Below are 27,316 nucleotides of genomic sequence, written 5' to 3' on the forward strand. Positions count from 1 at the left end.
ATCGGACCGTGTCCATTGGAGTTACAGCGACATCGTGTTTTATGGCAAGGGATGCGTTGCCATGGTAACACCACATTATGTAACATCAGATTTGACCTAGAGCTGTTCAGGGCCACAGTGTTAACCATCATGTGATGTTTGGTGGCGTTCTGAGCATTTCAGTTTGAGTTATGACATCATCATGTCATATCTCCAACACACAGGTGTTTATGTTTGAGCTAATGACGTTATGAAACACCTGTGCTTGAGCCCATAGATGAAAGGTTTCCATGGTGATGTGCAGTAATCAGTGAGAGGAGGGCCTTTCCATTGTTCTGAATGAGAGATAAACCTCCTACATGTGAACGTTTTGTTGAAGAACCGTAGCAGATATCGGTGAAATTTCAACGCGTGACAGCATGTCACGGACCCTGAGCGTCTGAAGTGTGCTTTTAGTGTACTTTCGGGTCAATAATGTGGCCTTTTTGGCAGATTAACTAAAGGTGTACGGCTGCTGCTGTGAGGAAAGATCAGGCTGAATTTACAATGGGCCTTAATGGAGACATGTTGAAAGTTTGTGTCACTTCATGCCCTCAAGAGGCATTTTGTTTAATATTTTTGCTTAATCGTTTTTAATTTTTCAAGTTAAGAGATGTTTTCCAACGTATCTCATGAAAACGATGTCCAAGGAGTGTAGGGTTTGGGAATTGTGACAGGTTGAAAAAAAATATTAAGATGAATTTCAAGCTCTCCTCCACTCTAGCTGTGACATCACGCACTCTAGCCTTAACGAGCTGCGCAATACACACTAATGTTAAAATCTAAAGAAGGCCTCCTTACCAAGGTCTGAACAATGTTTAATATTTCTAAAAGTATGAATCTGATTTAAAAGTTGTGTAATACGAATAATGTCAGAAAGATGTGTAACATTTTAAAGTTGGAATTAGGTTCTGAGTGAAAGTATGAAGGAACAGTTAGCAGTTGAAGTCGCATGAAGATTTTTCAAGTCTGAAGATGGTTCCTCCATTGATTCCATCTTAAAATGTGATGAATTATGGGATCCCTGTAATTATGAAAGTTATGAATGAGAAAAGTAATAGCAATCGAATCCCGAACGAGCGCTGACGTTTTGATGTTTGAATGGAGTTTTTGCGATGTGGAATGTGGCGAAGAGGGACAAAATAACCCGTCGGAATAATAATAAGAATTTTGTGCGTAGAAGAACAGATAGTTGGAATGCTGTATCAGCACACTAAATAAGTATGTCAAATACTATACTGTGTGTGGCTTCGCCAGTCACACAGAATTATGACTTACTGTGAGTTCTTGTGAGAGAATGGTGTCTGGCAGTCACTTTGGTGAGCGCGTCGTTAGAAGCGTGCGACTCTCTGTGATTTACGGAGTTCCCTGATAGACAAAAGCATTACTGGTTGCCAAAGTAAAGCTCACCACTGATCACTGTTAATGCTAGTGGCCGTGCGCTATATCTAAAAAAATCGTGCATTATGTTGCTCTAATATAATTGAGAGAGGAGATCATGAACCTGGATATAGCTCTGTGATTACTTTAGACCAGGGCTGGGGAAGCTTTTTCCTATCAACGGCCATTTCAATTTTTACAACATCTTTCGGGAGTTTTTTTTTCAAAGGATTTATCATAAATGTAAAAATAAGTGATAATACGTCTGAACAACAAAACCGACCACAAACAACTTTCTTCCTTTTATATAATTATTTTATTCTTATTTATGTTCATTTTCATTCAGGCTGACCATTTTGACGCGTTGGGGTTTAACAGCCTACTGTAACAAGTTATTGTAATTTCTTCCTGAAAAAATGAAGCCTTGTCAGTGTCTCCAAAAATACACGATCATATCCTGGATTATTAGATTATCAATTCAAAATTCAGGGACATCAATAAATGTAGACGTTAAAGGTGGGGTATGGTCATTTTGGAGAAACCAGCTCGAGTGCGCTAGAATTTGAAAATACACAGCCGGAAAAAAACTGCCACTTCCTTACAGAAGCCCCTCCTCCAACACACACGAACGCGCACATGACCAATGAGGGCACGAGATAAATTTGTGCACAGATGGAAAAGGCTGACAGGCAGGTAGGCCATCCAGTTATTTTAGCTGGGCCGGCTAAAATGATTGGTCGTGCTTTTTACAGTACTACGGCTTCCCACAGATGACGTTTTTTTTATGGATTTTTTGTCAAAGCACTTAAGATATTCATTGCTATCGGGATGTTAAGAGCATTCCATGGAATATAACAAAAAGTGTTGTCTCGAGCCGGTTTCTCAAACTTAATAACTAAATTAATAATTTAAAGGCATTCTGCGGGTTGGACAGGTCAGCAGGACACAGAATAACTACAGAGAGCAGGGGTTATTAATGTGAGATAACTGTTTGCCTTTTATTAGTAGCAGATCAGCGAACATGTGTGCAAACCCAAACTCCATCAAAACTCTCTGCAGCGACTTGCAGCCGACCCAGCAGCGATCAGAAAGCTCCCTTGCTTCCTCTCTCTTCACGTGGTTTTGCGAGGAAAAGTGAGGGAAACATGGAATCAAATTAAGACAAATTAGATGGACCTACGGACGGTCTTGTTTATTTGAAGTTTTTTATATGACTTGATCACTTGATGACACGTTCCGCTCGTGTTTGTTTCAAGGACCCTGACAGTGGCCAGGAAAAACAGTTCATTGCCCGGTGTGTTTTATTGCTGTCTAGTTTTTAGAAATCTAAATTTGGAGTTGATTTTGTATTTTTTGCATGTGTTTATGAATTACTTCGAGGGCCAGATCAAATGGTCTGCGGCCCGTACACAGTCCGGAGGCAGGAGGTTCCCCACCCCTGCTTTAGACCCTTCAACTACAGCACTGATGACTCAACTGTTTCTCTAACCAAAATCAAGCAAGACAAGGTCTCCATCTGCTGTGAATATGTCAGGACTAAAATGATGGGCGTGTTGATTGAAGCTGTCAGACTCAAAACACATTATTTATTGACTTTGATTTCACGTTCAGGTACAAAGAAAAGTCCCTAAGCAATCATTCACCATTCATTCAGGTGAGAGAGCAGAAGCTGATTCCTAGAACCTGATGCCATTAATTCAACCCCTTAAGTGTTGGCGTGCGGGTTGAGGGTCTGGATCCAGGCTACAGCAGTGAAGTTATGAAAAGTGAATTTTACTAAAAATAAAATGTATCTACAGGGAAGTCATGTCCGGAAGAAATGGAGTACAAGGAGTGTGGTAGTCCCTGTACTGATACCTGCTCCAACCCAGAGGCCAGCCACACCTGCGACAACCACTGTATCGATGGTTGCTTCTGCACTGCAGGTACAGTTCACACATTTCACATTTGTATTCAACACCATTTTAAGCTGTAAACAGGGTGTAGTGCTGCCGGAGCGAGATTCAAATATTGCAGTAGCCTACCCATAAGGAGCCGTACACATGCCGCAGTTTTTTGCATGGCTGTGTTTTTAGTTGAAAGCCCAGTGGCATCTGTTCATCTGTCATACTAATCATACAATAAAGCCATCGAAAAGAATAGGATACCGTAGTAAAAGTACTTCTGGGTCTCTGTGTGTCATTCAAGTTTTTGCTCTCAAAGTACAAGAGTTGATTTAAAAAACAATAATAATCTTCCCGGGGGAGCATGCCCCCGGACCTCCCTGGAGGATGTTAGGTTGACCACCCACTAATAAAAAGAGTCACATGGATAGGATTCTAAATACATTTGCACATTTTTGATATAGTAACCTATGTCCATATGTTTCTGTTTTGGTGGTCGTGCCACAACCGTGCACGTGCATGCATGTGCGAGTCATAGGTGCGCTCCTGCACTTATAAAAATAGCACTACACCTATGGCTGTAAACAATGTCTCATAATACTGGTTTACATGAATAACTGCAGAGAATATACATTGAATAAACACTGAAAAAGTATTCCAAAATCAACTTGGTTGAAGATTTTCGGATGAGTACAATCTGATGCATAAACGTAATCTAGGGTTACCCTTTCAATTCCTATGGCGGTCATATTTAAACCAATCAAAATTCAATGAAAGTGGTGATCAGCAATGTTATGGGTTCAAACTGTGGAGGATATCATCAGTCCTTGAAGAAATCAATTGTAAAACACAATATTTATGATTGATGAAAGTAGTGAATTGGTGTCAGATGTAACCCGTAAGCCACAGGAGGGTTAATGCAGTGGTACTCCTGTCCTGCAGGCACGGTTGCTGGATGATCTGAATGGACGGGGCTGTATTCCGCTGAAGGAGTGCTCATGCAGCTACAACAGCCGGACGTACAGACCTGGGGAGTCCTACTCCAGCTACTGCACAAAAAATGGTATATGGCATCCAGTATTTCAGTGTTTTTTAAAGGAACACGACACACAAATGGAAAATGTGTTATGAGCGAAAATGTGCTATGAGTATTATTGAGATGAATCAAACTACAACAAAAAAGAAACAAGAGCACACCACACATAAGGGCTATTTTACAAGTGCTTTCATAACAAAAGTAATGACAAAATAAAGCTAAATAGAATTGGTGTGTGCTAAACGTGTGTGTGTGTGTGTGTGTGTGATGGTGTGTGTGAAGGTGTGTGTGTGTGTGTGTGTGTGTTGTGTGACGGTGTGTGTGTTGTGTGAGTGTGTTGTGACGGTGTGTGTGTGGTGTGTGTGTGTGTGTGTGTGTGTGTGTGTCGTGTGCTGTGCGAGCGAAGCATGCGAGAGATGGGACGTGTGTGTGTGTTGTGTGTGTGTGTGTGTGTGTGTGTGTGTGTGTGGTGTGTGCGTGGTGTGTGTGTGTGTGTGTGTGTGTGTGTGTGTGTGTGTGTGTGTGTGTGTGTGTTGTGTGCGCATGTGTGTGGGTGTGTGCTGATAGTGTGTGTGAGAGTGGACAGTGGAGTTGTACAGAGGAGAACTGTCCAGGAACCTGCTCTCTGGAGGGGGGGGCTCACATCAACACCTTTGATGGCAAAGCCTACACCTTTCATGGGGACTGTTCCTACGTCCTGGCTAAGGTAGTACACACACATCCTCTTCCGTGCTGTTATACCAAACACACACCCATGCCATGGTAACACTTGCACTTTAGAGCTACCCAAGCCTGAAGCAACTGACGGTACTATTCATGCAAGGTTCTGATTAGTGTTGCTCTTCTACTGGGTTCTATACACTGCTATGTGCAGCCATGTTATTTCACTGCAGCTGTTTGAGAGATGTGTGAGAGTGTTGTGTATCTGTATTTAGGGACTGCAGTGCAGCCCAGTTTGTAGTGCAGGCGCAGCTGCTGCAGTGTGGAGTGACCGAGAGTGAAACCTGCCTTAAGTCTGTGACCTTGGGTTTGTCTGGAGGGGCTAACGTGAGTATAATAAACACACACACACACACACACACACACACACACACACACACACACACACACACACACACACACACACACACACACACACACACACACACACACACACACACACACACACACACACACACACACACTAGTTTTGCTTTACTTGTTTTCAAATAATTTGTCACCATTTTCGAAAGCATAATCGTTTATCACCCGCCTGCCATTTCTTCCTATATGTATTTGAGTATACAATTACAATAATATGAAAGTATTGTTGCAAGGTAAGGGAGCGCACACAATATTTGTTGCTTGGTTTTTTATTATGAACACACGCCACAGAGATGATAACAGGTCTCTTTTCATATGAAGGTGATCACCATCCAACCCAGTGGCAAGGTGTTTGTGAATGGCATCTACGCTCAGTTACCCTTCTCTGCTGGTGAGACACTTTCCATATCTAATCTTATCCTTACATTTCTTCCACGGTAGCACCGTAACTTACATGATCTGCGTTTGTCAGTCACAATCAGTTGTTTTTCCTGAACGTCTGAATGGAGAGACTGCAAGGACAGCATCATCTCCTTCCGTTATTAACTTACCCAGCCCTAATATATATATTTAGCAGTGGCCAACCGTGTCTATCACAACTGGACCTTCTGTATTCACACACACCCCCCTCCACCGCCCCCCCCCCCACCATTATAATGTCCGTCTTCACTGAATTGTCGTCTTGAAAAGGGTACTGACAACAATTCCGCAACAACATCAACAAAAAACTGTTTGGGAAAAAATGTAAACAAATATTTTGAAGGCCTGATTTTCTATTGCTGTGCATGCAGTAGGCGTTGGACTGGAAGTAGCGGAGACCATAAACGGTTTTGAAAACTTTTGTCATGTAGTGATCATCTTCTCAATAAAACATCTTTGCTGATGTTTTTTCGAGTCTTCTGGCCAATCAGAATCAAGATTGTTGCCGGAAGTCCCCACGGAGAATAACTTTGCGGTAGAACTATTCTTTATACATCCATGGGTACGACTTCAGAAAAAAATGAACACATGATGAAATATGACCCTCGGTTTGATGATTGACAGGTCACAGAACAATGGGGGCTATCTACCCTAACCCACAATTTAAAATAATTCACACAGACTCTCTCCTCTTTACTCTTCTCTCTGTGTGGAGCAGCAAGTTCAGCTGTCAGAACAAAGTGAAAAACAAACAATGGCATAACACATTATTAATATGTAGGGTACTAATACATTTATTTAATTTCTTCTCAGAGTGTACCAGAATGCGTAGTTTATATGTTAGTATTTCTAAAAATCTCCTGGTGGAGAATCCCCCCAGACCCCCTTTCTGGGGTTGGGTTTTCAGCATGTGTGCCTTTTTATGTTTTACAGTTCAGCTTTGATTCCATCATCTCATTAAACCTTTTTTAAAAGCATACTTTAGTTCTGTGAAGGGACATAAGGGATATATGCACTGTACTTCACTTTAATTAATATTGTATGCTGAAAAGCGTATATTATAGCACGATTCTTTGTTGAATAGATTTGAGTGTTTCAAAATTTCGGGTCGCGATTTATTGACAAAGGAAAAAGTGGGTCCTGAGGCCTGACCAGTTGAGAACCACTGTTCTAGAGTACCCTGGAACTGAGGGAAACTCTGAAAGAATACGCCCATTGGCTACAAATCAATATATGATTGGTTGATCAAACTGTCAATCCAAACGTACGCTCTAATTCAGTGTAAGGGCCAGGGGCCTCATTTATAAAGCACTCGAAATGCGGCGCAGCTTTTGCGGGCTTCCCGTAACGCCCATATTTGCCTATAAATAATCAAAGAAACGCCCCGTATTAATATTCATTTTGACTGACTGCATGAAGAAGTTCACAGGAAATGACGACAGAACAGCAAAAAAAGACATTTCACACCGTGTCAGATTTTGGTTCTTTTGGGGAGGTGGAGATAAATCACATTGTTTGGTGGATGCAGTTTGAACCAGAGTAGCAGCATGAAGGTCGGATCGTCACCAAAATAAATAAATAAGTGGTCCGAAAAAAGTTAATGACAAAAAAATACACATAACCTTCCTCAGGCAGTGTGTCAGTGTGTTTGTGCCGGGGACAGGAGACCCCCCCCATGATGAGAAACTGTAAGAAAGTATCGGGGGATCCCTGCGGAGTGGAGTCAATGAATGTTTATTTTTTTATTTGGTGGTTTGTGTTCCAGCTGTCCAAATCTACCAAATATATGGTGTTCTTAGTTTCCATACCTCCTGTGTTTTACGAGCGACTTATCAAGTCTTAGTAAACGGCATAACACATGATTAAACATGATAGTATATAAAACCATGCTCGTATCTATACAACCTATAGAAAAGCAAAACGGCCTCAGTTTAGACGTAATTCTGTCCTTCAGCAAACCGCATCATTTATGAGAATACATGTCATAACATTAAAGGGGACCTATCATGCAAAATGCACTTTTGTACGTCTTTTATACATGAATATGTGTCCCCGGTGTTCCAGGGAACTCACCAAGTGTCAGAAAACACAACCCTCTCTATTTTCCTCCATACCCAAATCTCTAAAAAAGGGGCTGCAACGGATCTGATAAAAACTGATCCAGATTTGAACACTGTCCTGACGTCAGGACGGTGGCGCTACGGCTATTGGGCCAACTCCACCAATCAGGAGGACACAGCCACGGCCATTGCCATTCGAAAGCGCTGGAGACGCTGTAGTACATATGCCAGGCCTGTAGATGGTGCTGTTCTCACAGAATCTGCCCTTGCAAAAACAGAGCCAAAATATGTCAAATTGAGCAAAATGAGGCATGGCTAAAATGCATGATTTGTTTGGTATTTTGAAAAAAAAAAAGTATAATGCCTTATATAGGTATGGTCCTACACTATATTATTCAAATATAGCATGATAGGTCCACTTTAAGACAACATATTCAAGGTGGTTTTCAATAACATATCCGTATATATTTATTTCTCCAAGTTAGGTTTTTGTGTGCACTGAGGAGTCTCAAACAGGCGTTTGTTTAATCTTTTTAAGATTGGCTTCAATCAATTTGTTGCAAATGAATTCTTCATATATGATACATGAGAGGTAACATTATATTTATGGTATTATTTTCACATATTTCTCTCCATTCTTCCTTCTGCCAATGGTGTCGCAGTTTCTCGTCTCTCCCGTTTTTGTGCGTACCGCGTACGGATCGGTCAGAGTTTGCGTGGAGGACCGCACATTTTCCCAAGTCAAGTTTGTTTTTTATAAATCAAAAACATTGCTTAGAAACTGGCGTACGCCATCTTTTGAGCGTACGCACCATTTATAAATGAGGCCCCAGGGCATTCTATCATGGATATAGAATACCTTGGTTGAAGGATATTCTACCCAGAGACCCAGAAAAATATCTGATTGGTTGCATTTTTTTTCTAACACAAAACCACTCAAATGCGTACCGAGAAAGACAAACAAATCAACGTAACATTGTAATATACGATGACAGATCAACAACGCATATACGATTCTCATTTAGTCATTTTATTTACATTTTATAAAATGTTTTTAATATAATTACATAGATTTTTTGTTTGTTTTTCTGAGTGTTTCAGGGTATTCTCTGAATACCTTGAATGCCCTGACGGTTCACCACTGATATACAGTATATATACGTTTTTTCCAGGTAAGGAAATCAACAGCATGGGATCAGTAATACTACACTTGATGAGCTTCTCTTTTTAACTTCTACACACATCCACCAACCAAACAACATGACCATCTTTACTGCAGATCAGTCATTCCATTTGCCTCTGAGCTGGATAGGATGACAGCTTGCAGAAAGTGATAGATTTTTTTAACAAACTCCCGTCCCCCCCTGCAGCTGGGATCTCGGCCTTCAGAGCGTCCTCCTTCTACCTGCTGGTGCAGACGTCTGTGGGGGTGCTGCTGGAGGTGCAGCTCCACCCGGTGATGCAGCTCTACCTCACAGTGACCAGCGACTACCAGGCCAAAATCTGTGGTATGTGTCCTGAAGTCATCTGTACTTCAGAACTCAAATAGTGCTGGCTATTGATCCCTGTTTGTTGTTACAAACAGTAAACCCAATATCACAAATAACACATTTTGGGTACAGCCTGATAATAATGAGTTACAATAATCCAGCCTTTAAGTAACAAATGCAGGGAATAGTTTTTCTGGATCGTTTTGAGGCAGGATGATTTTAGCAAGGGTACCCAGATGAAAGAAGGCGATCCTTGAGATGTATTTTATGTGGGCGTTAAAGGACAAATCCTGATCAAATATAATGCTGAGATTCCTTACGGTTTGGTTGGAGGCCAAGTTAATGCCATCCAGAGTGAGTCCTGTCTGTCTTTAGGTCATTTGTTTTGGAGTTGTTTGGGGCTGAGTAAAATAATAACTAAAAAGGTGTTCAACCTTAATAAAGTTAGAGGTCATCAAAGTTTGTATGTCCTTTAAACTTTAAGCATTCTTGAACTCTATTTAGATTGATAGGTGCCATCTGGCTTGGCTGATCACCTAGATAACAAAGAAAGTCAGAGTGAATCCTTATTATATCATATTGCCTAAATATATATAGCATATAGCATATATTGTTCAAATAAATAGCATTTGAACCAACCATTTTAATATGCCATGTACTGCTGTTTTCAAAGAGTAATATGTATGAAAGAATGAATGAATGATGCACTTAGGAGCACATTGAACTGATTTGTTTTAGTTAGTCAAAGTTAGTCAATATTTGCTAACTCAAGTGGCATAAGTTTGGTTCTAGTGTGGGACATGGCATTTTTATGTATCACGTATCAGTCTGTTTCAGTTTGAAAGAACAGGAAATCTGGATAGACATAGTAAAGTGCCCTGTGGGGGTCCTGATCATGATGTTCCTGCCTGCAGGTCTGTGTGGCAACTTCAACAGCAACCAGGCGGATGACTTCCTGAAGCTCAGTGGGGTTCCAGATGCCACAGCAGCTGGTTTTGTCAACAGTTGGAAGACACATGCTGGTTGCCGCGATGTTAAGAGCAGCTTTGAGAACCCTTGCAGTCTTAGTCTGGAAAATGGTTTGTCTGACTCTTTCCGCTCTTTGCTGACATTTTGGGTTCTTCAGAATGTCTGATGTTGGTCCTGTTTTGTCACCGACAGAGAGATACGCCCAGCACTGGTGTTCAATGCTGAGTGAGCCTGAGGGAGTGTTTGCCTCCTGTCACTCAGAGATCAGCCCTGACTCTTACAAAGAGGTGAGTCTCACTGTTTCCTGTGGACTGTTCCTAGACCAGTCTCCAGGCCTGTCACATGACCTCACACTGCCCTTCCTTTTCCATTCCGTCTCCTCCCAGAACTGCATGTATGACAGCTGTAACTGTGAGAACAGTGAGGACTGCATGTGTGCTGCAGTCTCCGCCTATGTCCATGCCTGTGCAGCTGCAGGGATCCACCTCAGTGGCTGGAGGAACACCATCTGTGGTGAGCACTGAGTAACTGTGGAGCAGAGTCAAACCCAAAGTGTTGCATCAGTATGGAAGCATTGAATCTGAGAGCATGATGACAATACAAGTGATCTTACTGCTTTTAATATTGTATTGTAGAGCAGTCTGCTCTTGTTTGATAACAACAGATTATTGCTAAGGATGCTTTGATCAAGAGACCATTTGCATTTATATTAATCAGCAGAAAGAAGTCTGGTCAATTTAACCTCAGCTGTGGCCAATAAAAACATTAGTTTTTCTCCATCAGAAAACACAGAGTAATATTTTATATATTTGAGGAGAACAAGAAACTAAAAAACTATAAAAAACCTCTATCAGTTCTGCCATCATTTAGGTAACCTCACAGTAGATGCTGTTCCAGTCATTACTACACAGTAGAATGGACTATGATGTCTTACCGAAAGCAAGCCTCCTTCCAGAGGAACACAACGGCACAGCCAGCGCAGAACCGTGTACTGCTGATGGTGTGAAGACAGCTTCAGCAGAATGATAATGTGACACAGCACTGGCTATGCCAGACTACATTTTCTACATTGTTGTATTAGGCCATTAGTTTTTTTTTTAAATAATACTAATAGTAATGTTAATAATCCACTAATAGCCAGAAAAAGGGGGTTGTAACTCTGTTGTTGCTTGGACCCTTAACCAAAACCATTAGCAGGAAAACACATCCATCAACCTAAAGCCCTGCAGCAAAACTACAAAGAGATCTTGATGTGACATCGTAGCACAACGGGCTAAAAAACAGTGGCCTTCATGTGGCCGGCACTGACTCTGCTGTGTCCTCCTCAGGAAAATATGCCAGCTCGTGCCCCAGCAACATGGTGTACTCGGACAGCATCACGACCAGCAGCCACACCTGCCGCTGCCTCGGCTCCACGGACCTCAGCTGCCACGCTTCCTTCCCCCCCATTGACGGCTGTGTCTGTGCACAGGGAACCTACCTGGATGACACCGGGAAGTGTGTTCCATCTACGGCTTGTCCCTGTTATGACGAAGGCTCAGTGGTGCCTCCTGGACAGGTCGTTAACAAGCAAGGGGTCATGTGGTACGTAAAGCTTTTGTTATTTTGGATATTGTTATTCCAGGCATGATATGGGATTTGGTAGGATGAAATGATTCCCCATATTATCCCTTAATGCATCTGCAAACAAACTGAGGTATATGTGTGTACTTAAAATAATTGTGAATTATACGGGAACAGTTATTGTATGCCAACTGATCCTAAACATTATGGCTGTAGTTCCTTTGTGCCAGCTCTGGATCTTCCCTCCTTTCTTTCAGGCTTGAGAGGAACAAATTAATGTTTATCTCTGACATATCTGGAAAAAGGGAGAATATCACAAATGTTTAAAGTGTGCGCTGCAGTGTTATACGTGTATGTATATTCATGAGTTTTTATATTCCTCCTCTAGCTCCTGTAAGGACGGTAAACTGGGCTGCATTGGGCATATTATTGTACAGCCATGTAAGTAACACAATAGAAACACCTGAAAGGGAGTGTTGCCTTACTTCCTGATGGTAGCTTTCAAAGTGAAATGGCAGTGCAGTTGTTTTTTAGCATCTAAGAGAGAAGAGGACTTCATCCAGCTGTGACAGGTTTTAAACATTTGATATCCCTTTCAGATTTAGATCCTTGGAAAGTTGCTGTCTGCCAACATAGGTCATCATTTTCACTTGTTTTATATTTGAAAATACAAACCCGGTTTATGACAATTTCAAAGAATATACTGATCACTAACACTCTCTGAGACTGAGCTGTTTAGAGGGATAATGATCTCATGTATGTGTTGGGTCAGGTAAAATACAGCAGGGAAAAGCTTGCTTAGCTCTGATCAAAAAGACCTACCAACTCCTATAAAGCTAATTTGTTTAATGTGACCAAGAAATAATCTGGGAAGCTGCCAGAGGTGGGAGTAAGTCCTACATGTGCAAGTCATGAGCAAGTCTCAAATCTTGACCTACAAGTATCAAGCAAGTCCCAAGTCACTGTGGTGAGAGTCAAGCAAGTCAAGTCAAGTCATACGAAATTCTGATGAATAAGCCCAGTTTCCGCATTTAAATCAGTTAAAAGACAGTGGTTATGAAAATGGATTCAACCCACACTATGATCTTCATTACATACACAGTTAATCATTTGAAATCTAATTTAGACCGATGGCAATCATATTAGATTCATATTAACCCTAGAACTGCAGACAATATAGCTAGGTCTCAGTCAAAAAGTCTGTTCAAAAAGGCAGAATTCCAGGTAAGAAAATCATATATGGCATTTGCCATTACACATATTTAATTTACATTTCTGTTAACACTAGAACCGCCAACAGCGTCAGCACCTACAAAGATATCATTTTCAAATCATTTAATTTGTTCCTCTTCATAATTTCCTTATAAACTAAGTAGGATGATTTAAAACTCACTTAATTGGGTTCATTTTGAAATTGCTTCAGTTTATCATCACAACAGATCAAAAAGTTCAGATTCATTTTACAATAAATCAAGGAATGATGCACTTCTACAAACAAAAACAACATAATTAAAACATTTAAACAAACTACTAAAAGTAGATGAACTACATTATTCAACAGTTTACAGTAACTTCTGATAATAACACAGGGGAAATAAACGAGGCATCTCTTTTCCTCTCTCTCTCTCCCTCTCCTGACGGCCCGTCAGTATCAGGGTTAGTCAAAATGAATCCCTTGGCGGTTCGAGTGTTCATTTACCGTTTTGTCTTCTCTTTGCAATGCTTAATCGATTTGAAACCAAGTCTAAAGTAGCTTAAACTTAACGTTAGCTTTCTAGCTAACACAACACATTCACGCACCTTTCTCTGTGGGTTTTTTTGTAGTGACGAATGAAGTTGGATGTTGTGGTGGTCGTGTCACTGATCTTTATGCTGCAGACCCTGCATACCGCTGTTCTCTTCTTATTAGCGCCATCGACAACATAATCCTTGAATCCAAACTTCATTATTTTTGGAGTAACGCTAGCCGCTGCCATGTTAATTGACACTCCTGCCTTCTAGTGGGTTGCCAGGTTTGCGCGCACGGCGCTATAATCACCCAATCACGTTTTTCAAAAAAACTAAACGTAATATCTCAATACAAAAACAAATGCAAATATTTAATTTTAAACAGTCAAGTCCTTTCAAGTCATCTGTCTCAAGCTTAAGTCAAGTCTCAAGTCATGAATACCAAGTCAAAGTCAAGTCAAGTCTTTTATCAATGTTAGTCAAGCAAGTCTCAAGTCAAAAAATGTGCGACTCGAGTCTGACTCGAGTCAAGTCATGTGACTCGAGTCCCCACCTCTGGAAGCTGCACAGTCACTGTGACCACACACAACTGCCTCTAGAACCACTATCACTGTTACCGTTATGTTTGAGTACAGCGTTTCAACACACAAGATACAGCCTGAACTTTAGATGTGTTCTTCAGATTAAGACAACATACAGGCAAAATGCCAAAAAGTCTGGGGGAAATATGTACAAGTGGACAGTTTGCATCACAAAAACTAAAACAGAACGATTTGCCGCTAAGACAAAATAATAAAACGCTACTTCCCATCTGCTGTACTTTCTATACTGGAGGCCATAGCTGATGTTAATCATACAACTGCAGTTAGGGCAGTGGCGAGCCGTGAGCTTTATACCTAGGCCCTCTGACCCCCACCCCTTCCCTCGAAAAAAAGAAAAAAGAAAATAGTTATTACGTCACAGCGTATACTTCAGCGGAATATCAAAACAACGGCCCAGGGTGCAAAACGCATCAATGACAGCGACCCTCTACCACACAAAACAACACCTGTGAACCCCATTTGTGTTCTTTGACATTGAAAATGATATTGCATTGTGTTTCTTACTTTCGTTGCAGTTGTAGGTCTTAAGTGTAATTTGGCATGCTTTTATTTTGAAGGCGAGTTCACGCTGTTGACAGGAAGTTGTTGTTGCTATGGAAACAAGAAAAGTTTCACAGCGGGCGGAACTTGTCATCTAGTCCGCGATAATAAAACCCACCCATTTAGAGGGAAGATATGATTGGTCAATTGTACTGTCATTTGACATTACTCTCTCGTTCAGTTACTATAGCAACCCTCTGTGAATCGCAGAGAGGGCCAGACGAGCTTCTTTCATGTAACCCACATTCAAACAGAGACTGAACAGGCAGATTCGAAGGATTTATTTATTTGGAAATGTTATTTTATTAAATCAAGTTTTTTTTCGGTAAAACTAATGAAAAATATAACAAAAATAATATTAAAAAAATATATATTTAAAAAAAATATATATTTTTTTAATGTTTTTAAATATTATTTTTTGGAATATCTTAGGCCCTCACAGAGGGCCTAGAGGGCCCTGACGGCTCGCCACTGAGTTAGGGTGACCATATACGGAGTCCTTAAAGGGACATGAAATACTCTGGCTGTGTGTTAGAGTGATGGGGCTTGTTTACATGTAAAAAAAAACATTTTATATTATATCTTGATAACAAAAATACTCCATCAACAAGGCACCATCTTGGTTGTCAGAAAAATAAGTTTATTTTTGATGTTGCATAAAATCAGGACAACAGTAGTAATATAAAGAAAGAAACCAAGATTCCTTTTAGAATGAAGTATAGTAATTTCAGATATGTCTTTTCTTTGCAGCGTGTTCTCTTCCTATGGAGTTTTTCAACTGCTCTACCCATGGTCCAGCTGCTAAAGGAACTGAGTGTGAGAAGAGCTGTAACACATTAGACATGGCCTGTGTGAGTCACCTTTTTCCCAACATAGAGGAACATTTATCTGCAAATACATTACTAGTTTATATGGATCAAATATTTGGATAATCAAAATAAAACATACAACTGTAAGTTTGACAACTTCTGCAGGTGTCCACTGGGTGCGTGTCCGGGTGTATGTGTCCATCTGGGATGGTGTCTCATGGTAAAGGAGGCTGCATCAAACCAGACGCCTGCTCCTGTGTTCACAACGGCATCTCCTACCAGCCTGGAGAGAGCACCGAGGTGGACTGCAACACCTGGTAGGTGAATCCCAAGTGGAGGGAAAGGCTTTTACTTTAGTTGTTTGGTTACACCTCCATCTTTGAGTGACACGTACAATGAGAAGTCCAATCTCTCTCTCTGTTTACAGCACTTGTAAAGACAGGAAGTGGCAGTGCACTACAGAGGCGTGTGATGGGACCTGCTCTGTCTACGGAGCAGGACACTACATGACCTTTGATCAGAAACGCTTCATCTTTGATGGCAGCTGTGAATACATTCTCACTCAGGTATGAATTCACTCACAAACAGAGAGACAGAACAGATGAATGCACTTGTGGTAAATATGTTATAACTAACCATATCCCACAAAAGGTTTTGGTAAGCTGCAGAAAACCAAAGATATATGCCTTACTATTGAATGGGCTTGCTTAATTTCACGAGACAAGACCGACAGATAAATACTCCAACATCTGATGTGAATCAGGAGTGCTTTTTGAGGAACCACCATTATTTGAATGTGTTGCTGTAGTCCTTTGGCTTGTAGAGTTATTTAAAACCACTGTGACCTCCCTGCTTCCTTAAAGGGGACCTATCATGCAAAATGCACTTTTGTTCGTCTTTTATACATGAATATGTGTCCCCGGTGTTCCAGGGAACTCACCAAGTGTCAGAAAACACAACCCTCTCTATTTTCCTCCATACCCAAATCTCTAAAAAAGGGGTTGCAACGGATCTGATAAAAACTGATCCAGATTTGAACACTGTCCTGACGTCAGGACGGTGGCGCTACGGCTATTGGGCCAACTCCACCAATCAGGAGGAGACAGCCACGGCCATTGCCGTTCTAAAGCGCTGGAGACGCTGTAGTACATATGCCAGGCCTGTAGATGGTGCTGTTCTCACAGAATCAGCCCTTGCTAAAACAGAGCTAAAAAAAGTGCAAATTGAGCGAAATGAGGCATGGCTAAAATGCATGATCTGTTTGGTATTTTGAAAAAAAAAAAGTATAAATATGCCTTATATAGGTATGGTCCTACACTATATTATTAAAATATAGCATGATAGGTCCACTTTCACTGTCCCTGTCAGATCGTTGAAAGAACATATCCCTGACAAAGCAGAGCACGGGAGTCGAGCAGGGCCACTAATATTCATGACTTTTTTCTGTGTGTGCGTGTGTGTGCCTTCCTCAGGACTACTGTGGCAGTGCACAGAGTAATGGAACCTTTAGAGTTATCTCTGAGAATCTTCCTTGTGGAACCACAGGAACCACCTGCTCCAAGACAATCAGGATCTTCCTGGGGGTAAACAGTCAAATATCCATCCATCTGCGTGTCTGTCTCTCTGTAATGTATCTATATCAACAATACAAATCTGTCCTTTTCTATAGAATGCAGAAGTGATTCTAACAGAGGGACGCTACCAGCTGCTTTCAAGTGGAGATGAACATTCAGTTCCATTCCGTTACAGCACTATGGGCATCTACCTGGTAGTTGAAGCCAACAATGGACTCATTCTCATGTGGGACAGAAAGACCAGCTTGTTCATCCAGCTAAGCTCAAAATATAAGGTACCGTCGGATACATTTTTTTGGTCTTATTATCACAAAAATTGATTAATTTGGATATTAAAGCCGACAGCCATGACATAAGGACCTCTACCTTTTCAGGGTCGCGTGTGTGGCCTGTGTGGCAATTATGACGGCAATGCAAATAATGACTTCACAACAAGGGGCAATGCTGTGGTGGTCAACCCACTGGTGTTTGGAAACAGCTGGAAGGATTTACCCAGTTGCCCCGATGCTCAGAGCATTAGCAGCCCCTGCACAACCAACCCATACCGACAGGCCTGGTCGCAGAAACAGTGCAGCCTCATACAGAGTGACGTCTTCTCCGCCTGCCACTCCACTGTAGGTTGTTGATGAGACCATGTTAGACTATTCATGAGCTTTCCTTTTCAGCCTGCTGGCCCAAAGGTTGTCCCTGTTAGGAAGACAGCACATAACCTACTGATTATGCTATATAAAGTGTCTTCAAACATGGACATGTTTACACCTTTATCAGGGTGTTCACTCAATGACTGACTGGTGGAAGATTTATCCAGATCCTTTACTCATGTTAAAGTAGCAATGCCACACTGTAAAAATACCATTAAAAAAAAGGAGTGCAGAAATATACTTGGAAAGGAAAAGGAAAATAATAGCGTTTTGCTTCCATTATTGCATAATAATATTATTGTTTTGTAGGTGGATCCAACTCCATACTATGATGCATGTGTGTTTGACTCCTGTGCTTGTGACACGGGTGGAGACTGTGAGTGTTTTTGCACTGCTGTAGCTGCTTATGCTGAATCCTGTAATCAAGCTGGAATCTGTATACCATGGAGAACCCCAAATATCTGTCGTGAGTATCTAAGACAAACAATCATTTAAGGCAATAGACAAAATGAGTCAGGGTTACATAAGGTAACAAGCTAGATATTCATCAAACACCTTCATGATCTGTTTTCAAATAATATATCACTTCTTTATTATTTAAGCAGCATCAAATATGAGGCACAGGCTAGCAGGGGTCGTAACCATGTAAACAAAACGAACTAGCAGTCTTCACCGCAAAGCTCTGCCCCCTACCTGGCAGTAAGCAAAGAGCAAATCTCTTATCAAGTAGAGTCAGTTTGATCCTCTTGACTCAAAATGTAGTTATAAAGCCCAAAATTACAGATATTACATTTGTCTCAGGTATACAAATACAGTATACGAATACGACACATTTGACCGAGTGTCATCCAGCAAAGTCCTGATGGGGGCTTCTATGCAGGACCCTTGCATATAAGGTTTTTTAAGTCAACTGCTGCCAGATGCCTCTCTGAAAACACTTACTTACAACTAACAAGTTACTGTATTATTTTAGGTATAAACTTGATCATTCAGAAAATGAATACAGATTCAGAAAGCGAAACACCGGTGTGTTATACTACGAAGAAATGATAATATCTGCAGTATTTTCCAGGTTGGTTTTGAAAGATTGAAAACAAGGCCTTTCAAAGAGTTGTAATTAAGATTGGGTTATGGGTTACTTAATAGGCTTAAGTAAAAGATGGCTGGACCCTACCTTCTTGGCCTGTGCCTCAAGGAACATGAGTATAAATATAACCTGGCAGGGTGGATTGATTGCACTGTTGCAACACAACACCAAAAATAACTATATATTAATAAACAACGTTTATATGTTTAATAAGTCTTCTGATTAGTTTTGTATTCATATTTGTATTGCTCCCTGGGGCAGATACAGTCACTGTGGGGATTTGGGAGGGCAACTGGTTTAGTAGAAACAGAGAGAAGAGTGTAAAACTTCAACTCTTGATTTAAACTCTTGTTGGTTATGAATAAAGTTGTCTAATCAACTTAATTCTAGATCCATAGTGGGATATATGGCTTCTTTCCTAATCAGACAAGGTGTTTCCTATACCAGATCATCAGCTGGATACCACATCGGCAGCCAGCATGGGACCAATGACATTAGGCTGAACTTCTGATCACTGGTTGGACTTGTCAGGGATGAGAGAAAACTTCGGAGACCAATATTATCTTTGGATATTTATACAACTACTCAGCATTAACTTAAGAAGTTCAATTGGCGTATTGATCATACTATATTTCTACTTATTTGTAGCCAGTATTTAAATAGTACAGCCACACTTTTACAATTATCAGTACTTTCTCTGAGAGTATCATTTATTTTCCAGCTCTCTTCTGTGATTACTACAATCCCCCTGGAGAATGTGAATGGCACTACATGCCATGCGGATCTCCTTGTATGAAAACCTGCAGGAATCCATCAGGCAGCTGCTCTCCACAGATTCCTCCTCTTGAAGGTAAGTTAAGCTTTTTTATAACTTGAACTAACCCCAAAAACACATTCAAGATTGAAGATTTCTGATTGAACGCATTGTCTCTTTAAATTGGCTGGATTTCTTTAAAGTTCTTTATTTTAAAGTTGTCGTTTAACCACAATGCCAGGTTGAAGTACAAAAAAAGCATTTAATCTGGTTGTACCCATGAATCGGCAAATATTCCAACATGACCATTTATTTGTTTTTAATTAGGTTGCTATCCAAAATGTCCTCCTGCTCAGCCATACTTTGATGAAGATACTATGACATGTGTTTCAAAAGAACTATGTGGCTGTCGCGATAAAGAGGGGAGATACTATAATAATACTGACAAAGTTCCAACAACCGAAAACTGTCATACATGGTAAGTCTTGCATATAATACATGTCCCAGTCAAGGATGTATGGGTTTGTTGCAGGTTCAAATTCAATGAAAACAATATTATTGTCAGTAATATTTTCTGTTTTTCTTCTTGCAGTAACTGCAGTTCAACGACTATCCAATGCTTTTATGATGCCCAAGGTACGCTAAACGTTTGGAGAGATTGAGGGTTGTAAAAATATATAAATATTTCAATTAACTATGTTAACAAAACATATTATCTTTTTACAGCCTGTACTTGCACATATTTGAATAAAACATATTACCCTGGCAATACCATCTATAACACAACTGATGGGCATGGTAACTGCTTCATAGCAGTGTGTGGGACAAATGGTACAATTGACAAGGGGTCATATTTATGCCCAGTACCAACACCAGCAACACCTATGCCCATTGTAAGCACATCTACAGCAAGCCAGTCTTCAGCCACCTTTTTTTTTACAACCACACCAGGTACGCGCAACATCCTTTTTTTTCAAAACTGAAGTCATATTCAGCTGTATCGTGTAAGATATACTAAATAACCAGCCCACCTTGATGTATGTCCACAGAGCCCCATACAGTTACAGTCCAATGCAATCCCTGTGAATGGTCCCCATGGTATGATACTAGCTTCCCAACTCTTGGAACTCCAGGAGGAGACAGTGAAACTTATGACAAGATTAGAGAGGCAGGGCACAAGATATGTGCCAAGCCAAGCGAGATCCAATGCAGAGCTGAGAAATCCCCAAATGTCTCCATTGACAGTGTTGGACAAGTGGTACAATGTGATCTGGCTAAGGGGCTCAGATGCAGAAATGAAGATCAGTCAGGACCACTGGCTTTGTGCTTCAACTACCAAGTCAGAGTTCTGTGTTGTGACTATAGTGCATGCCCAACAAAGCCTAGTCCTTCTATGACACCTTCAATCTCAACCACAAAGCCCCCAATAATACTTACAACCAAACATGTTACAGAAACACCTTGTCAGGAAACGTTATGCCAATGGTCAAAATGGATAAGTTCTGACTACCCTGAAAATGGTAATGGGGGTGGAGACAATGAAATCATCAAACACATCATTCAGAAAGGATTTAAAATCTGCGAGGATCCGGTGGCAGTGGAATGTCGTGCTGAGGAATATCCAACAGTTCCCCTTCACCAATTGCCACAACAAGTGACATGTAATAAACAAGGACTCGTGTGTAAGAACAATTTACAGTTTCCTCCCATATGTCTCAATTATGAAATAAGGGTAGAATGTTGCAGAACAGTTCAATGCAGCACAACACCACAAACTACTATTACTTTCACAACAACATCACAAAAAACACCTACCACTACAACAACCAACCCTTCTACCACAACTGAAACAACAACACCTCAGCCAATCCCAACTGCACCTTGCCCTGGTGGACATGATATGACATGTGGCTGGTCAGAATGGATCAACCTTGGCAAACCCACATCAGGCCCCAATGGTGGAGATGATGAGTCAATCCATAATATAATCTCTGCTGGTTATCATATATGCTCAGCTCCTGAAGAAGTCCAGTGTAGATCTGTTCTTTACCCTGGTTTTCCCTTGTCAGAGTTGGGACAAACTGTGACTTGCAACAAAGATGTTGGTTTAATCTGCAACAACAAACAACAAGGGCCTACGCATCAGTGTTTTGATTATGAGATTAGTTTGAAATGCTGTGGCTGTCAAACCCCTTCTACTACAGGACCCACTACACCCTCAACGCCTTCCACTACAGTAACATCTGCAACACCTTTGACTACAACCACCACGACACCTTCCACCACAACTGAAACAACAACACCTCAGCCAATCCCAACTGCACCTTGCCCTGGTGGACATGATATGACATGTGGCTGGTCAGAATGGATCAACCTTGGCAAACCCACATCAGGCCCAAATGGTGGAGATGATGAATCAATCCAGAATATAATCTCTGCTGGTTATCATATATGCTCAGCTCCTGAAGAAGTCCAGTGTAGATCTGTTCTTTACCCTGGTTTTCCCTTGTCAGAGATTGGACAAACTGTGACTTGCAACAAAGATGTTGGTTTCATCTGCAACAACAAACAACAAGGGTCTACGCATCAGTGTTTTGATTATGAGATTAGTTTGAAATGCTGTAACTGTCAAACCCCTTCTACTACAGGACCCACTACACCCTCAACGCCTTCCACTACAGTTCCAACTTCAACACCTACTACTACGACCACCAAGCCTTCTACCACAAAGCCCCCAATAATACTTACAACCAAACATGTTACAGAAACACCTTGTCAGGAAACGTTATGCCAATGGTCAAAATGGATAAGTTCTGTCTACCCTGAAGATGGTAATGGGGGTGGAGACAATGAAACCATCAAACACATCATTCAGAAAGGATTTAAAATCTGCGAGGATCCGGTGGCAGTGGAATGTCGTGCTGAGGAATATCCAACAGTTCCCCTTCACCAATTGCCACAACAAGTGACATGTAATAAACAAGGACTCGTGTGTAAGAACAATTTACAGTTTCCTCCCATATGTCTCAATTATGAAATAAGGGTAGAATGTTGCAGAACAGTTCAATGCAGCACAACACCACAAACTACTATTACTTTCACAACAACATCACAAAAAACACCTACCACTACAACAACCAACCCTTCTACCACAACTGAAACAGCAACACCTCAGCCAATCCCAACTGCACCTTGCCCTGGTGGACATGATATGACATGTGGCTGGTCAGAATGGATCAACCTTGGCAAACCCACATCAGGCCCCAATGGTGGAGATGATGAGTCAATCCATAATATAATCTCTGCTGGTTATCATATATGCTCAGCTCCTGAAGAAGTCCAGTGTAGATCTGTTCTTTACCCTGGTTTTCCCTTGTCAGAGTTGGGACAAACTGTGACTTGCAACAAAGATGTTGGTTTAATCTGCAACAACAAACAACAAGGGCCTACGCATCAGTGTTTTGATTATGAGATTAGTTTGAAATGCTGTGGCTGTCAAACCCCTTCTACTACAGGACCCACTACACCCTCAACGCCTTCCACTACAGTAACATCTGCAACACCTTTGACTACAACCACCACGACACCTTCCACCACAACTGAAACAACAACACCTCAGCCAATCACAACTGCACCTTGCCCTAGTGGACATGATATGACATGTGGCTGGTCAGAATGGATCAACCTTGGCAAACCCACATCAGGCCCAAATGGTGGAGATGATGAATCAATCCAGAATATAATCTCTGCTGGTTATCATATATGCTCAGCTCCTGAAGAAGTCCAGTGTAGATCTGTTCTTTACCCTGGTTTTCCCTTGTCAGAGATTGGACAAACTGTGACTTGCAACAAAGATGTTGGTTTCATCTGCAACAACAAACAACAAGGGTCTACGCAACAGTGTTTTGATTATGAGATTAGATTGAAATGCTGTGGGTGTCAGACACCTTCCACAACAGTAACCTCTACAGCTACTTCTACCACCATTACATCTTCAACGACGATAATTGTAGTAACAGAAGAAACCACTCAACCAATTACTTCGCCACAACACTGCCATTGTTTTCATAATGGTACAACGTTTCCTGCTGGTAAGTACTGTTCATAATAACTGATTTATCTTGAAAATGGGTCATATCTATTCAAGACACTAGTGTGATATCACAAAAAAACACAAATATAAAATAAAGGCCTATACTACATAAGATATTTGTTGGAAACCCATTTATCCACTTAAATTGTACATTTAGCATGTACCAAACAATCCTATACTAAATTGTTGTAGAACAATAAACCAAACAAGCAGGTTCATTGTTGTTGCTCAAACAAACTCCAGTGACATTGGTACAACGAGTTTAGGGAAAACAGAACGTCTTTCACCATAATAAATATGGATCATATGTATGTTAGCATGCTAGCTAGTTGTGCGTCCGCTGAAAGGCACAGTTGAATTTCGATAAATGTTGTCACAGCTGGGCATTTACAATCCTATTTTCCAAATTGCTTAGAAAGACTGTACAGCAGTTTGTTTATTATAAGACAAATGTAAGTCTGATGAGGTAAATTAATAACAAAGAGTGCCCAAGTCTGCATGTATTTTTTGGATGCACAGTATCTGAATACATCTGCGTCATGCATGAAAGACTTGAATAGAGGATAAAAAAAAGTAACTGTATTCAATTCTATTTACATAAAAATAATGGAGATTACTAGCAGGATTACAATTTAACAATACATTTGAAAATAAGATAATTAGATCATAGGAAGACTGAATCTTATTTTATCTTTTCATTTATTCACTTTTCTAAATCTCTTTTTTTAAATGTGGTGGGTGGAAATCTGATTTATTAAACAAAAATACCGTGTTTGATTTGAATTCAACTATAGTATTCTGTAGGCCTATCCTTTAATTAAAGAGGACACATTTTATATACGGAATAATTTGGTTTCTTCTTTTCTAAGTTGATATTGTTTTTCTACATAATACGCTAAAGTAAAAGCCATCTTAGTGTTTGCATGGTGATGGCATTGCATTTCATATTGAGGTACTCCAAAAGTAACTGAAAGTAATCGGGTACATAACTTTTATATTGTGATATATAAGGTTATTATTTAAACTTGTCTAACATTTAACTAATCATTTTAAGATAATATAGATTTAGGGTAACCCTCCGAACTCTGGATATAACATTATGTGATACGTGATAGACTCCTTTTCACGAACCTGCTGTGTCTCATTTTCAGGCTCCACAGTATACAATGAGACAGACCATGATGGCTACTGTTACACAGGGTACTGCAATGAGAGCTGTCATGTAGTAACCACAGGACAGCCATGTTTTCCATATGCTCCACCTGTGTGTTTAACAGTTCATGGTCTAAAACAGGTAAGACTTGATTTATATTCCATACAAATGTTTTTTGTTTTTGTATACGCAATTGTTCAACCCACAAACTGTTGTCAGATAATGAAATGTGCCTTATTAATTGTTATACCTACTTTTCTGACAAATTATTTAGGTTTAGTCAGCACAACTACTTGGTTAAGTTTAGGAACAAAATGTGATTTTAGTTTAAATAACAAGGTCAACATCCTTTGTTTTGTGTCCCATCCCTCCCTTATGGAGTTTTCTAGCTGATATACTATGCGACTGACTATAGCCTCTGCTCCTGTCATAATTGCTACTGTTGCTATACGTGTTGTCTTCTTTTATTCAATCCTTTGGTGAAAAAACTTGCTGAAACATGATCAGTACTGCCTTCTAGTTGGTTTAGCAGGCCCCTTCTGACCTGCATTTATAAAGCTGAAGACCACTGATAGCACTCATTTAATCGGCTGATAAATGGAACCAGGCGTTAAATCCTTTGATTGTTATTAATGGATTAAAACCACTCATCTAAACACCAATCTTTAATTATCCTGACAGAATGGTGAAAGTTGGATTGTGAGTAACTGTACTCAAGCAACGTGTCTAAATGGCAGCGTGTTCCTGGGCCCCAGACCGTGCCCTACTCAAAAGCCTGTATTCTGTGCAAATAACTTCGCTGCAATTAAAGTGCTGGATGATGATGGATGCTGCTCCCACTATGAATGTCAATGTAAGTCTGACCTGCTAAAATGTTGTTGAAAAGTCCTAAGGTTGAACATGTAAAAGCATTTTACCTAAAACAATCTTTTATCTTCTTTTCTTTATCTATACTCTTGACTTATATTGTTTCAACAATTGCGTGAAATGTCATAAAAAAACTGAAATATATGTTTTGTATGAAGGTATCTGCTACGGGTGGGGAGATCCCCATTATGTCACATTCGATGGAACCTACTATGGTTTGCAAGGCAACTGTTCCTACTGGCTGGTGAAAGAGATCTCGCCCAAATATGACTTCAGTGTTATGATTGACAACTACTACTGTGGAGCAGCTGATGGCTTGTCCTGTCCTCAGTCCATCACAGTCTTCTACAAAAGCTACAAGATCTTTATAACGCAAAAGGAAATAAATAGCACGTCTAAAAATCAGGTAATTCAAAGCAACTATTAACTTTCTTCATTTAAATTTAAACTAGTGATTATCTTAGCTTCAACCCTTTTTTGTTCCCTTCATCGCAAATGCAACCCATTGTGTGAACCATATGGCGCGTTTCCACTACACGGCCTCGCTCGGCCCCGCTCGGTATGGCTGGGCCTCGTTAGGACTGGCTCACTTTATGGCGCATTTCCATTACAGTTTAGGAACTGGGGTAGTATCTATAGTAACGCAGTGTAGGCGGAGCCGTGACGTCATCTTCAATGAGAACTCCAGAAAAACAACACAGCCGTTAGCTGTTAGCACTCAGAGCTCACAGCTCCTCATATATGTTCAAAAACTAGACAAAAGTTAAACAAGTACAAACCACAGACTGCCTGTGTCATGGTGAATACAGTCGCTGCTTTATTTATGTCTGTAGGCCGTTGTTGTGAGTGTGGACGGTCGGAGCATATACTGCGTTAGCTTAGCCAATCTCCATTTAGAACACACGCATTTTAAAAGGTTTTTCGCCTGCCGTCTGTCTGCAGACTTGACAAAGCATTAATTCATGGTTTTTACTAACCGGTATCAGTATGTTGTTACTTCGGCATCATTTTGAAACGTGTATTACAATTAAATCACGGTCAAATATGTCCATCTTGTTGTAGTTGTAGCCCCCTTGCAAGCGATGCTCTCTCTAGTTTAGCATACTCAGCCCGACTCAGCCTCGTTGTCTCTGGCCCTAGACCCGCGATTTTATGAGGCCAGAAAAACTGTGAATTAGGACCCGCCGGCCGGTACTAGGCCAAGTGGAAACGCAACCAAAGACGGGCCGCTGACGTCACAGCCCTCTTAAACCGGGCTGCGCGCTGTAGTGGAAACGCGCCATTACAGAACTGATTTGATCCTTATTTGTATAATTATCAAATGCATTGACCCTTACAAATTGTAATTTCTGCTTTTTGTTTTAGATTTCCATCAATGACAGGCATGTAAGTCCTGCATACCAGAATGGTGACTTCCGTATAGCCACCACTGGTATTGATACAGTGCTTCTCATCCCTAAAATCCATGCCAAGATCACCTTCTCAGGGCTCATATTCAGCATCAACCTGCGCTATAGTAAATTTGGCAACAACACCTGGGGACAGTGTGGTAAGTCCTGCAGTTTA

The 27,316-nt window shown here is 40.7% G+C and overlaps 1 protein-coding gene across 1 annotated transcript in view; it reads left to right on the plus strand.

Moving 5' to 3' along the window:
* Positions 1 to 27,316, plus strand: part of LOC117497003 (mucin-5AC-like) — a 37,037-nt gene that overhangs the window by 6,807 nt on the left and 2,914 nt on the right. The window contains exons 7-34 of the mRNA XM_034148887.1: positions 3,198 to 3,328; positions 4,224 to 4,351; positions 4,885 to 5,079; positions 5,253 to 5,364; positions 5,722 to 5,791; positions 9,251 to 9,388; positions 10,285 to 10,449; positions 10,532 to 10,626; positions 10,726 to 10,852; positions 11,668 to 11,923; positions 12,291 to 12,304; positions 15,523 to 15,623; positions 15,747 to 15,898; positions 16,009 to 16,147; positions 17,054 to 17,164; positions 17,251 to 17,430; positions 17,530 to 17,769; positions 18,106 to 18,262; positions 19,605 to 19,733; positions 19,965 to 20,115; positions 20,230 to 20,273; positions 20,364 to 20,588; positions 20,771 to 21,001; positions 21,842 to 22,555; positions 23,153 to 23,649; positions 24,882 to 24,930; positions 25,909 to 26,156; positions 27,116 to 27,299. Of these exons, the coding sequence (XP_034004778.1) occupies positions 3,198 to 3,328; positions 4,224 to 4,351; positions 4,885 to 5,079; positions 5,253 to 5,364; positions 5,722 to 5,791; positions 9,251 to 9,388; positions 10,285 to 10,449; positions 10,532 to 10,626; positions 10,726 to 10,852; positions 11,668 to 11,923; positions 12,291 to 12,304; positions 15,523 to 15,623; positions 15,747 to 15,898; positions 16,009 to 16,147; positions 17,054 to 17,164; positions 17,251 to 17,430; positions 17,530 to 17,769; positions 18,106 to 18,262; positions 19,605 to 19,733; positions 19,965 to 20,115; positions 20,230 to 20,273; positions 20,364 to 20,588; positions 20,771 to 21,001; positions 21,842 to 22,555; positions 23,153 to 23,649; positions 24,882 to 24,930; positions 25,909 to 26,156; positions 27,116 to 27,299 (4,983 nt within the window). The remainder of the gene's footprint in view (positions 1 to 3,197; positions 3,329 to 4,223; positions 4,352 to 4,884; positions 5,080 to 5,252; positions 5,365 to 5,721; positions 5,792 to 9,250; positions 9,389 to 10,284; positions 10,450 to 10,531; positions 10,627 to 10,725; positions 10,853 to 11,667; positions 11,924 to 12,290; positions 12,305 to 15,522; positions 15,624 to 15,746; positions 15,899 to 16,008; positions 16,148 to 17,053; positions 17,165 to 17,250; positions 17,431 to 17,529; positions 17,770 to 18,105; positions 18,263 to 19,604; positions 19,734 to 19,964; positions 20,116 to 20,229; positions 20,274 to 20,363; positions 20,589 to 20,770; positions 21,002 to 21,841; positions 22,556 to 23,152; positions 23,650 to 24,881; positions 24,931 to 25,908; positions 26,157 to 27,115; positions 27,300 to 27,316) is intronic.

This window comes from Trematomus bernacchii, unplaced genomic scaffold, assembly GCF_902827165.1.
Source record: "Trematomus bernacchii unplaced genomic scaffold, fTreBer1.1, whole genome shotgun sequence".
Lineage (NCBI taxonomy): Eukaryota > Metazoa > Chordata > Actinopteri > Perciformes > Nototheniidae > Trematomus > Trematomus bernacchii.